Raw genomic sequence first — 12956 nt, forward strand, 5'->3', positions numbered from 1 at the left:
CCAGAATAGGCTCCTGGGCAGTCGGCCCCTCCCCAAGCACAGAATCCTCAGACACATGAGTGGAGGCAGGCACTGATTTTATTTGGGACCTGATTCTAGAAGGAATGGGGCCTGGAGTCCTCCTGGCTCAGTCCTCCAGTCCTGCTGAGCTGGCCCTGGTCATCCCTGCTCACACTGGCAGCTTACACCCCAAATCGCAGGTCTGGGCCTTTGCTGACCTGCAGCCACTGTTCCCACCCTGGGCACTGGTCTGAGTCTGGGTAGCCTTGGTTCCCCACTCCTCTTTATCCGAGAAGCCTGTTGCATGGGCTCACGGCCACTCCTGTCTCCTGCCAGGAGAGGCTCTCTTCCCTCACTGGGGCATCTTGTGTCCAGCAGGGCTGTGGTGATCTCCCCCTCTCTTTAGGGTCTGGGTACGAGGATGCCAGGCCAAGGGCTAGGGCGGCTTCCGAGCCTCCTTCCTCAGCAGGGAGCTGGCCACAGCGAGGGCCCCGCCCTGCACGAACCGCACAAAGTTGTCGCCAGCCAGTGGCCCCACTGCGTACAGGTCCTCCTGCTGTGTGCTCTGGTAGGTGAAGGGTTCTACGTCAATGGGGTTCCTCTTGGCGCTCAGTGGCTGGCTGGGGTCCATGGCGAGGTCAGCGCCTGCCCCCGGGAGGAAGGAGAGGTCCGGGTGGGAGCCGATGAGGACTAGCACCAGGGAGACGCCAAAGACCTTCTGGAGGCCCGTGGGGTCCCGGAACATGACCTGGCGGTCCTCCTTGAAGAGGACAGGCTGGTGCTCCGGGAGGCTGCGGTAGCCCTCGTAGGGGCTGGGCGACAGGATGGACTGCTCCCGCATCATCTGGTGGACCTTGTGGTACTCGGGGTACAGCATCTTGGGCAGCTGGTTGAAGACCAGGCCGGGGTCATCCACGGTCCGGCGGAAGGCGTGGATCACGGGGATGTTGTAATGGCGGGCGTAGAGGACGGCATCTGCCGCTGACAGCCCCGCGCCGATAATGAGGACGGGGTCCGAGGCCGGGCTCACTGTGCCTGCTCTTGTGGCCGCCTCCAGGGCTGACAGCTCATGGTGGATGAAGGGCAGGGTCTCCCCAGGGATGCCCAGCCGGGCCGGGCTGTCGGATGTGCCGGTGGCCAGGACCACATTGTGGGCATACAGGGAAAAGGGCTGCTGGCACTGGTCCTCGGTGGTCAGGAAACCGCTCACCTGGAAGAGCGGCCTGGGGTCCTGGGCCCCAGAGCTGCTGGGCTCGGGCGTCCCCCATTCCACGGCTGTGACCACTGCGCCGGACACGAAGTTGTGGCCCAGGCCCTTCTTGGTCACATAATCCCTGTAGTAATGAGCGATGTCTCCAGCTGTGGCCCGGCTGTTTCGGAGACCTCTGGGGGAAGGATGCGAAAGGGCAGGTGTCAGATAGCGGCTGGGGTGGCGGGTCAATCAGGGGGGACAGGGGATGACCAGGCCAGAGTCAGGCCCTAGAGCCCACGATGACTGTGCCACCCAGCAGCCGTAAGAGTTGGCCAAGTGGTTTAACCTTCTCAGAAGGTTAAGTCTTCTCTGCTGTAAAATGGAGCTGATCATGGTATCTTAGGGGGGAGGGGGTGTTGAGAGTGGGGCCTCCAGAGGCCGATGGCCTGGGTTCAAATCCTGACTCTGCCACTGGTGAGCTGTTTCCTGAAACTCTCTGCCTCAGTTTCCTCACTTGCAAAATGAGGATGACGATGGTGATGTACCTATACTGTGTGGTTGCTGAGAGACTTAGGTGATGATATAAATGACGCTTAGAATAGGACCTGACAGGCCGTATGGGCCCGGCCACTATTACCCCAAAGGATTCAATAATAACATACATCACTATGGTGGGATCGTATTTTTATAACGTTCAGAAACAGGCAAAACTAATCTGTGGAATTAGAGGTCAAGAAAGTGGTTGCCTCTTGGGAGGAGAAGGGGGTGGGGATTAGGAGGGGTCTGAGGGGCTTCTGCGGAGAGGTCATGGATTTCTTGAGTCTGGGTGGCTGGAGGCAGATGGGTTCACTTTGAGAAATTTCATCCACCCGTACACATATGACTTATCCATACGTATGATATATTTCAGTAAACAAGTTGATAAGAAAGAACCCATGTAAAGCACTTAGCACAGTCCCAGCACACACAGTAACAGCAGGAACTATTTGATGATGATTACTATTATTAATATTAATATTTTCACCACCCTTTCCGAGGCAGTGACTGTGGGCGAGTGCAGCTGATGACGGAGGTGCAAGCTGTGGCCCCCTTCCAGCTCCTCCCTGTATCTACCTGTGTGACCTTAGGTGAGTCACTTTCCCTAACGGTGAACATATTGTTAGAGCTGAACTCACTGAAAGGGAATCCTAAGTGACACGCCAGCACGACCCATTGGCCAACGGTAGGGTGAGCTCAGATCGCATCCCCCAGCCTGCCCAACTCAGTCTGCTACTGAAACTGTAACTCTGGAATTTATTTCTGTGGGTTTCTCATGTCACCTTGTTTGTTTTAGTACAAATTGTTTTAAAGGATTGTCCTAAAATGTTACACATGGGGTTACTCCTAGAAACGGTGCATTGGAAAGAATGAAAGCTCCAGGCCTGGGCAGAGGCTTAGGGACTGTGGCAGCCCCTTAGGGGCAGGGCGCACATCTGTCTAGTTTTTGGTTCCAACATCTAAGCACAAAGACCTGCAATGCAGATGCTCACCCTCCCTGGGGAATATTACGTGGCCGTGTAAAAGGATGGTTGCAAACCCTGCGTAATCACCAAGTGAAATGCTATGACATAATGTTGCGTATTAAAAGTAGGATATGAAAGGGCATGTCTACAAGTGAAATTTAATTTCCTGTCTGTCTGGTAACGCATCACTACGTGTTGGATGTTTTCCTACCAAATGTGCAGGGACAGAAGTCTTTGTGTCAAAGAGATAGACAGTGATTCCTGGAGAGGTGGAAACTGAGTTGCCCTGAGAGGCTGAGTGCCTGCTGGGTGGGAGTGACGTGCCCCTGTCACAGCTCCTGAGGGCAGAGGAAACAGGGCCTATCCCCTGCCTAGAGCACTGGGCCACTTTAGCCTCAAGCTCCCAGATGAGCAGGGACTGGCATTTGTTTATTCAGTGATTTACCTATTTTTCCAGGGTGGTCAGAGGTGTGCAGTGTGGTCATTTAGGAAGGTGCTAGAAACCAAGATGGAGAGAAAATACCCCAAGATGTGACAGCGATAGGTAGAAGTATGGGGTTGGGGTGAGTTGTCTTTCTTTTCTCAATTTTCAGTTTTCTATAGTGTGGTTGTCTTTCTAATGCAAGAACATTAAAAAGGAAAAATAAAGGAAGTGCATCCTGTTTAGCTGACTTAGAAGGACAGAGATTGTTCCAGGCCAGGCTCAGAATTGTGGGAGGGGCAGCAGGGAGGCCAGAGGACTTCAGAGCCGGGGGTAGGGTGTGGGGGCTAGGGGGTAGCTGTTACCCCCTCCTTGGAGGCAGGGTTGCTATGGAAGCCAAGTGAGAGGGTCTGTCACGTGACAGGGCGAGGGACACTGGGCAAGGAGGCCGGGGGTGAGCCCAGCTCTGCCGTTCACGCCCTATGTGGTCCTGCGAGTCCCTTCCCCATCTAAGGCTCAGTCCTGTACCCCCACCCCCACCCTGAGGAAGAGGAAGGCAGACCAGATGATCCCTTTAGCTCTGGCTCCTGGGCTCAGTGTCAGGGGTGGGCCTGGGCCTTCCCCGCCCACCTGGGCTTTCCAGGGCTCTCGTACCTTCTCTTCCTGCGCATCCAATCCTTGACCTCCAGGTCTGGGAGCCCCATCCACTGGCCTTGGCTCAGGGTCACCATGGAGCCTTCAATTGACTGCATGGAAAAAGGGTCCTTTGGTTCAGGCCTGTGCTCTAACTCATTCGGGCTAGAGGGTCCGGGATGGGGAGGGGGAGTGAGACGAGGGGGGGCTGGCAAATAGGGAAGGGTAGGAAATGGAACAGTACTAACCCCGAAGACCTCATGCACCCCTCCTGGCCCTACTTACATGCCAGGCTCCCCCAGGCAGGTTCCGACCCAGGACCACGTGGGAGATGGCTCGTTCCTTCTGGTGCTTCCAGGTGAGGACAGACTCCATGTTTCCCCCAAAGTCTGTGTCTGGGCGCAGGAGGGCATCGAAGAGCAAGGCCACAGGGCTTTGGCACCGGCCTTCGAGGCCTTCAGAGAGGTAATCCAGGTCCTGGAGGGGGAGCACGGGTCAGAGGGGCCACCGGAGGAAGGCCGCCTGCTCTTGCCTTCCCACCCTAATATCAGGGTGCTCAGATAAGCTGGGAAATGCTGCCCCTCCGAAGGAGATAATGGCCAATGGTATATTAAAGGCTCTGACAAGTCCTGCAGCTGTTATTTACAGGTTTCATTTTGCCAAACCCAGTGTCTCTCAGACTTACTGGAGTAAGCACATATTCTCTGCATATCGTTCTGAGGAACTAGTGTCCTGTAGAAGGGATTTTGAAAAACGCTGATCTAGACCAAACGCCACTTAGTTCCTCATCTACCAACTCGAGGGTGGGGGGAGTGGGGGGACTGGTGATTAGGAGGATGGATATTGATTGCCTGAAGAGGCATAGAGGAGAGATCTGTAAGCCTTCGTGGGCAGGAAGCAGTGGCACTGCGATACCTAGGGCAGGGTTTGCGACTTTGCTCTCCTGACATTTGGCCTGGACGTCTTTGTGGCGGGCGCTATTCTGTGCATTGCAGGATGTTTATCAGTAACCCCGACCTCAACCCTCTAAGCCAGGAGTACTACCCCTCTAATTGTGACACCCGACATTGTCGCCAGGGATTGCCCTGGAGAGCAAAGTCATCTCCCCGTTTAGAGCCACTGGTCTAGGAGAGGTGAGACAAGCTGCTGGGGCATTTGCAGGTCTCAAAAGAGAGCCCTGGTTTCTCTCTCACAGTTTCTGTGGCTGAATTCATGGCCTTTCTTTTTCTGGGTTTGGTCTTGTGTCTGAAAAACACATACTTTGGTTTTTGCCCTGGGAAAGCTGGGAGAGTGTTCCCCAGAGGGGTGTGTATCCCAGCCCCCCACTCCCAACCACAACTCTTGCCCACCTGGTCTAGGATGGAGACCCCTGGTGCCTCTGCGAGCTTCCTCTGCAGCAGGGGGTGTGGGTGGACGGCATCTGGCTTCACGTAGGGGGTGTAGCCGGAGAGCAGGTAGGACAAGCAGATGCCCGAGGGACCGTTGCCTGGGGAGAGAGGGTGGGGTCAGAGGGCGGCACTTTTGTGTTCAAGAGACCACCCCCACTGAGGGCTTTGGTCTTGATCTGACTCATTCATTGATTTGCTCTTCATTCGTAAAAACAAAACATTTATTAAGTCCTTAGTAGGTGCCAGGCACTGTGCAAAATAACAATCACTAACAAAGTAATGAACAATTGTTGAGGACCTACTAGGTGCTAGGTACTGTACTACTTGGACAACAATAGAGTTGTGGTAATAATTGCTGATGTTTGTTGAATGCTTACTATGTGTCAAGGGATTTTGATAATAACAAATAATAAACTGACAGACGCTGCTGCTGTACCAGACCCCATACGAAGCCCTGAAGTGCCTGCATTATCCCACTGAGCTCTCCCAATGACTTTAACGAGGTACATGCTACTCTTTCCTCCTTTTATACTCAAGGAAGCTGGGGCACAGAGAGGTTAAATAACTAACCTGTAGTCACACAGCAACATGACCGAGATTCTGAGTTCCCTAAGAACTAGTCCTGTCCTCCCAGAGCTAAGGTCTGGTGGGTCAGATGGACACGTAAAATATTATAGTACAGATTGCTATGTGCTCTGAGGGGTGAGCTTGGGGTCTTGGGTACTCAGAAGGGGTGCTAGGCCACTTGGGGCCCCCTTGTCTCCAAGTCTGAACAAATCGCACCACATATCTGTGGCATTTCTTGGGCAATTAACCCGGTGCCATCGCTTCTATCCTTATCTGTCTTTCCACTCTTTATCTTTTGTTGTTCAGACCATTACCCAGATCTAAACTACTATTAGGAGGAGCCACAGGAAACTGCAGATGTTCAACTATTTTCGACTTAACACAATTGGCCATTTCACATGGTTCAACTTCATGCTTGCACGGGGGAAAGGCCATCTGTCCCCCATTTTTGCAGACCTGGGGACAGGCCCACGTGCTGGGCTGTGTCCCCCCTCATGTGGGTACCCAGCGTAGTGCCAGGGACAGGGCGAGCACAGGACCGGGCCCCCACGCCTTTGCTGCTCCCGCCTTGCAGGCTCTTAGAAGGACTACGTGGAGTGATGGCACATAAATTGCCAAGCGTAGCACTGGGCACACAGTGAATGCTCCGTGGCCAACGTTAAAGACAACAATTAATTGTAAAGAAAGGCCGGGCCTGGCTCCGCCTGGTTCCTGACCTCTGATGCTGGGGGCACCCTGGAGGGCTCAGTGCAGCCCCTCCCCTGCCCAGGGAGGCACTCACCGATGATGATGACCTTGAGGGGCTCCGAGCTGCTGGCACCGAGCTGCTGGTCCTTCCTGCAGCTGTTCATGGCTGCAGCTGGTGGGGGGCTTGGGACTGGCAGCTGATCTGGGGGCACAGAGGAGGAAGGCCACTGTGTGAGCCGTGGGTATCATGTGGTCGGTCCCTTCCCACTTGTAGGGTGTCCTCCTGCGGCACTCAGGGTCGAATCCAAGGTCTTCCCTGAGGCATATCAGAATGCCACCCTGCTCTTCATTCTCCCCTCCTCGCACTTCCATCCCAGTTGGGTTCTCTCTCCTCCTAGTTATGCAGGGTCCCTTCCCCAGCCTGGTTACCTCCATCTCTCTGAGCTTCCCTCCCCTGTCCCCATCTCACCAATGGGGCTGTAACGAGACCCAACACCTGCTATCCATCTTTCATAAGGCTCTTTTGTCCATCCTGAAAGGCAAGCCCTGCCCAGCATTTCTGTGCCGGCCACAGCCCCCAGCCTGAAATCCAACCTTCACGAATTGGGTGGAGTCTGGTGGACTTTGGAGCCATCACCTGGCTCTAGGGAAGTACTTCCTAGCTGGTGACCATGGCATGGTCCCGGACCTCTCTGGGTCTCAGTTTCCTCATCTATAAAATGGGAATAATATCCCTAACCGGTAGGGCTATGGGGAACAGCACAGTCATATCTGTGAAGCACCTGCCTGCAGCAAATCTGTCACTGGGAAAAAACCAGAACTCATTACCTGCTCCAGGGGCTGGGCTGGAACACATGGACTTGGGGAAACTTGGGAAGCCTGGAGTAATTTGATTTGGGGAAAATGCCTGTAAACCTGCTAATTTCTGGAGCACCAGCACCCCCTTCTGGCTACAGGCCTAAATCACTCGAAGTGACCCAAACCCCCAGTTCTTAGGGTTTGATTCTCTCTACCCCCAGTTCTTAGGGTTTGATTCTCTCTCTCTCTCTCTCTCTCTCTCTCTCTCTCTCTCTCTCTCTCTCTCTCTCTCTCTCTCTCCCTCCCTCCCTCCCTCCCTCCCTCCCTCTCTCTCTCTCTCTCTCTCTCTCACTCTCCCCCTCTCCCTCTCCCTCTCCTGGAGTCCGGGAAGGGGGAAGAAGAGCTGCCACAGAAATTTAACAGTGTGAGTGTCCACTCCTCCTAGAAATTCTCCAAGTCTGGTTCACAAATGCAAGAAATCCATGAGATCAAAACTATTTTCATATGACACCAAGATATGATTTGCTTTTTTCACTGTGTTGACATTTGCACTAAACATGTAAAAGCAGTGGTGGGTAAAAGTACTGGTACCTTCGCACCAAGCAAGGCAGTTGCCCTGAACTTCACTAGCAGTCATTATATTGGTATATTGACAAGGACTTGAGGTTAAGATAACGCCAGAGTGTTTCACTAGCGTGTTCTTGATGAAGCAGTAAAACATATTAATTTTATTAACATCAGCCCTGAGTAGATCTTTGGTCTAATAAAAGAGTCTACCTTCCCATATCCCCCAAGCCTGCTAACAGGACCCCCGCCTCACCCGCTGTCCAGCAGCCCGGCCGCCCTGAGGGACACGTCCATGTGAGTGCCTGCAGAGTGGGTGGGCATTTAGCCCTTGCTTTCTACTGGGCATTTTACATACTTTTTCTCACGTCCTTCTCACACTGACCCTACGCACAAAGTACTATCAGCGAGAGTCTCCCATTTTACAGATGTGTAAACTGGGGCTCAGAGAGGCCACACAAGTTGCTCATTGTCATGCAACAGACTCTTAAACCCAGGGCTCCCTGGTGCCAAAGCTTTGCCTATGACTGTGCCACACGGCCTATTCCCAGGTAAGACCCGAGGCTCCTTGCCTCAGCTGGGGCCTGGGGCCCAGGACAGCCTCCCGCTCCTGTCTGGGTGAGCCCCGTGTCCCCCGGCATCTCCCTGGGGAGACAAACACTGACATCCAGATGACATCGGGGTGCATTGTGTGCTCCATGCATGGTTCCCTGCATGGAGCGGGGCCTGTGCTGTCTGCCTGCGGGGAGGATTTTGGGGTGACCCCACTACCCCCTCATAACAACAGCTGGCTAATATTTTTGCACTTCTGTGGAGTTGGCTAGGTGCCAAGCATATTCTAAATACTTTGTGTACATTAAGTCACTTAGTCCTTATTTAATTGGGTTGTTACACGTATTCTTACAATCACTCCCATATCACAGGTGGGGAAAATGAGGCCCAGCGAGCTTCTCACAGTCCCGTACAGTGTGCAAGGAGTTTGCCCCAGCTTGCACGGGCCGAGCTGGATTGAGCCCAGGCCACCTTACTCCAGAACTCTGTGGGACAGAGTTATTAGCTCCTGCCAGAGGTCCTTCCTGGCTGAAAGTGTAGCCCACACATCCATTCCTGCTCGTCCCAGTGCTGGTGAGGGAGGGAGGCCAGGGGGCCGATGTTCCCAGCTGGGAGGGCCTGCTTTCTCATTACACCGGGCACTGGGTGTGCTTGGCAGCCCTGGAGAATAGGCCTGTAGTTCCTAGAGCTGTTTCTCCCACTTTGTCCTGGTTCCTTCCAATAGGGGTGCCCACTCCTTATCTTCACTGTCCTCAGGAACAACAGCCAAGGTGATACATGTGATGTCCTTGCTAAATGCTCCCTATGTATTAACTCCTTTAATCCTCATGGTAACCCATCTTACAGACAGGAAAACTGAGGCTTGGAGAGATGTGGCCGTGCCCCCAAGGTCACAGAACTAGTTGGTGATGGAGCTACAGTGTGATTCCCATGGGTTGAGACCACCTAGACACCCCATAACCTTCCCCAAATGAGAATGCAAACTTGCTCCGAGCACCCACAGCGTGACCACCTTTGAATCCTCCTACTTCCTGGTAGGAATGTACTTTCAGGAGCCCTCCCTGAAAGAAAGATGAGGAATCAGAACTGATGGCCCCTTATAATGCTTCACAGGAGGTGCAGGGGTCCCATTTACCACCAGAGCTTTTGGACTCCAAGTCTGGTGCTTGCTCCCAGAAGCTTTTGAATGCCTCACACATGAGGTCACCACCCAGGGCCGACCAGAGAGGTCACTTCCTGTGCAGCGATACGGACATCCCCAAGTCCTGAGCAGCCTAAAGCTCTCGGGAAGAACGCGCACTGCCAACTTAACAACAGATCATTTGAAAGTTGAAGATTTCCACTTCTTTTATGCTATTTTTAATTTCCTAGAGGTGAAACGCATTCACTTTTTGTTTGTGTCCCTGTGGTTGAAGAGGCAAATGTCAGCTGAAAAAAGTTAACACTAAAAACAGATTCAAATTCACTAAAGCATAAAAATAGAAATCATTACACCTTCAAATGCTGTTCTTTTCCCATTTGCAGCATTGGTGCTTTAAGCTTCAAACAGCTCTAAGTCTCTGGGACACCTGCATTTATTGAGCACCTCTGGGGGGGCCCTTTGCTCAGTGGCTTAGACTGACAGCAGCAAACCCTGGAGGTGGCTTATCCCCTTTGCACGGAGGGAGGGCGGAGGTGAGGAGGGAGGAGGTGGTTTGATGGGGTAGCCCAGGAATGTCTGAGACGATGCCCATGAGCGCAAATCCTGCCCCTTGATCCCTGTCTGAGGATGGGTGAGTCGCCTCTGAGTAAAATAGCGTGATAACAGTGCCACCAAGAAAGTGACATGAGGCTGTGGCAGGGCAAGGATGAAGAGGTGTTCTGTCATCTGAATCTCCCCCACCGGGAGCCCCTGAGAGCTCTGAGGTTCCCCAGAATCCCTGATTCTCAGCCCCCCAGCCTTCTGTGAGAAGCCAAATAAGTCCCTGGGACCCTGGGGGCTCTGCCCCACTCGAACAGTAGCGGCAGGGACCCTAAGGGAAGCACCAGCCTGGCTGTGGGACCCAGTGGCCTTGGGATTCCAGGGAGTGTGTCAGGGCTGGCCACACCTCTCTTTCTTTCCTGCCAAGAATGGCGTCACATGACCAGGGTGAGCTCCGGCTGCAGGCAGCAGGGCAGCTGTCGGGCTAAGGGTGCCAGGCACCTGGAGATGGGCATGGCCTGGAGGGGTGGAGGGGGAAGCTGGAAGTATGGGGAGAGTCATGCTGGCCCCAGGGAAGCCATGGTGGGCTTCCTCTCAGGACCATGTGGGGGTCCCCCTGCCTGGCTCCAGGCCCTGTTGGCCACCCCTGCCCAGGATGTGCCCAGGATGTCCCCCCCAACCCCCATGCCTTGTCCAGGCCACTCACCTGACCAGCAGGGGGTCAAGGGAGACCGTGAGTCTGGACTCGTCCCACACTATGAGGGCCAGTAGATCACAGTGCCAGCCAAGGGAGCAGCGCACCCATTACCCCGTGGGGATCCAAGAGGCTGTGAGAGGCCAGGGCAAGCGAGGGTATTTCAAGGGTTGGGAAGAGAAGGGCGGGCGGCAGGCGGAGCCAGGAAAATCACTTTCATAAGCGTGAGTCAGCAGGGACCTCTGGATGAATGAACTTGGCAGTCATGCTGCTTGCCCCAGGGCCTGCCTTAAAGGGGCCCCACTGTAAGGCAGTCACTGTGGTAGAGGAACTGGGGGTAACCAGGCTGGCGGCCACCCCTGGGGTTCAGTCAGTGAATAGAGGAACTGGGACCCCTGTCTGAGCCAACCTGGTCTTTTCCCTTAGGGAGGAGGAGACAGCTCTGCCCAGCATAAGAGGTGGCCCCTTTAAGTGGAGAAAGAATCCCGTTCCGTTCCCACATTCCACCTGGTTCCACTTGGTGTCTCCACTCTATAGCCCCTCTCCCCTCTGCCACTCCCCCATAAAAAGTCCTCTGGCACCAGCCTGCCCAGGCTGAGAACCCAGCTCTGCCACCTCCTGGATAAGCTGCCTCAGTTTCCTCATCTGAAAAATGGGGCCAAGTAACAGACTCTCCCTCTTGGGGTGGGGGTGGCATTTAAATGACCTCATTCTTGGTTACCATGCCAAAAACACGAAGCCTGCCTCCTGATTCCTATCTTTTTTCCTTCGTTAGTATTTCTCCTTAGCATGGAGCGCCGCACACCTCACATTTTGCTGGTTCTTATTTATTTTATTATTTTATTGTCACTCTACCCAAACCAGGCTGTGGGCTCTGTGTGGGTAGGGCAGTGTTAACTGTGTCTGCTTTATCCCGTCTCAAATAGTGCTCCGAGCATAGTTGGTGCTCCAGAAGGAAGGGAAGAAGGGATAGAGCTGGGACCGTATTTGGCCTATAGACCTCAGTGTGTGTATTAGCTGTTATTTTTGTTTTTGATGCAGTTGTTCCCTGTTGTGTGTCCTCTCTTGCCTGGATACTTCCTTGCCAGCCCCACCCTGTGCACGGAAAACTTAAGGGGGTGCCCAAAACACTAAGAGATCAAGACAATATCATAATGCAATTTTAAAAAATCTAAATGAATGGAAAAAAAATCCAGGATAAACAAAATATTAAAATTTCAAATAAAGACAGAATTGGTAACAGCGCCGTGCTGAGCCATACTGAATGAAGCGTGATGCAAAAAATAAGAATACTGATGCTATTTTATGCAGCCTGGATTTTGGCATTACTTTCAATTTTTAAAAACATTGCACAAACCCACTGTGTGCCCTGATTATTGGAGTGCTTTGGCGCCCCACCCCACCACCATCTTGTATTTTGTGCCAGAGGTGGTTTCTCTCCTAGTCCTGGCCCTGATGGTCACAGGGGACCCGGTCTGATCACAGGGCTCTTCAGGCACAGGTGGGTCCACAGATAACGGTCTTGGGGGCTGGGGAGATGAGCTGGGGACAGAGCCAGGCCTGCGCTGTTCCCTGGGGGCTCCTGGGTGTGTGCCTTGTGCCCAGGACACCACCATCAAAAGGGCCCTGGCACTTGGTTTACTGCTCTGTTGTCACCACCTTAAAATTCTTAATCATTTTTGGACAAGGGATCCCACATTTTCATTTGGTCCTGGGCCCCACAAATCATATGACGGGTCTGGGATGGGCAGCACCAGGCGTGTGTTGGGGTGTGGTGGGTGAGAGCTGATCCCTGGGCTCAGTACTACGGGCTGGGTGAGCTCAGGCAAGGCACTGCCCCCTTGGAGCCTCTTGTTACCCAGGTAAAATGGCACTCATAGTCCTTTCCTCCTGGGGTCTTCAGCAGCAGTGACCCCTGGGGTCATATAGCATGTGGGAGGTGGGGTTAGAGGGACACCCAATGCTCCAGGTCTTAGCTCTGCTACAGGTGTGCTGTGTGACCTTGGGTTGATGGTCTACCTCTCTGGGCCTCTGTCTACTTCAGACGTGGCCTTCTTACCAACATTCTTTGACACTGTAAACCTGCACCCCACTCACAGACCAGAACCTAGCAGGGGTTTTGACCACACAGAGAGCCCTGTGAGAGCCGGGGAGTGCAGCTTCCAGGGACATACCTCTTGTGCAGGCTGCATATTTCCTCAGCAGCTGCCTCGCTGGCTCCACTTCCCCATCCCAGGGCTCTAGTCTGCAACTTCCCAGTGCTTTCGATGTGTAAAC

General features: G+C 53.6%; 1 protein-coding gene across 2 annotated transcripts; it reads right to left on the reverse strand.

The window, feature by feature from the left end:
* Nucleotides 1-60: 60 nt before the first annotated feature.
* On the reverse strand, nt 61-12939 carry OSGIN1 (oxidative stress induced growth inhibitor 1). Of its 2 annotated transcripts, none has more exons than XM_088800212.1 (6): nt 12854-12939; nt 6485-6592; nt 5098-5234; nt 4034-4225; nt 3770-3861; nt 61-1385 (listed from the first exon to the last, which is right to left on the reverse strand). In XM_088800212.1, exons 2-6 carry the CDS (start codon nt 6552-6554, stop codon nt 437-439), a joined length of 1440 nt encoding a protein of 479 aa, XP_088656338.1. In that variant the 5' UTR covers nt 6555-6592; nt 12854-12939; the 3' UTR covers nt 61-436. The 2 variants fall into 2 exon arrangements, with proteins under 2 accessions (XP_088656338.1, XP_019599269.3); XM_019743710.3 differs by lacking the exon at nt 12854-12939 and adding an exon at nt 10692-10845.
* Between the last annotated feature and the right edge of the window lie 17 nt (nt 12940-12956).

The sequence above is a fragment of the Rhinolophus sinicus genome, chromosome 8 (genome assembly GCF_057876585.1).
Source record: "Rhinolophus sinicus isolate RSI-liver-muscle chromosome 8, RSI-T2T, whole genome shotgun sequence".
NCBI classification, from domain to species: domain Eukaryota; kingdom Metazoa; phylum Chordata; class Mammalia; order Chiroptera; family Rhinolophidae; genus Rhinolophus; species Rhinolophus sinicus.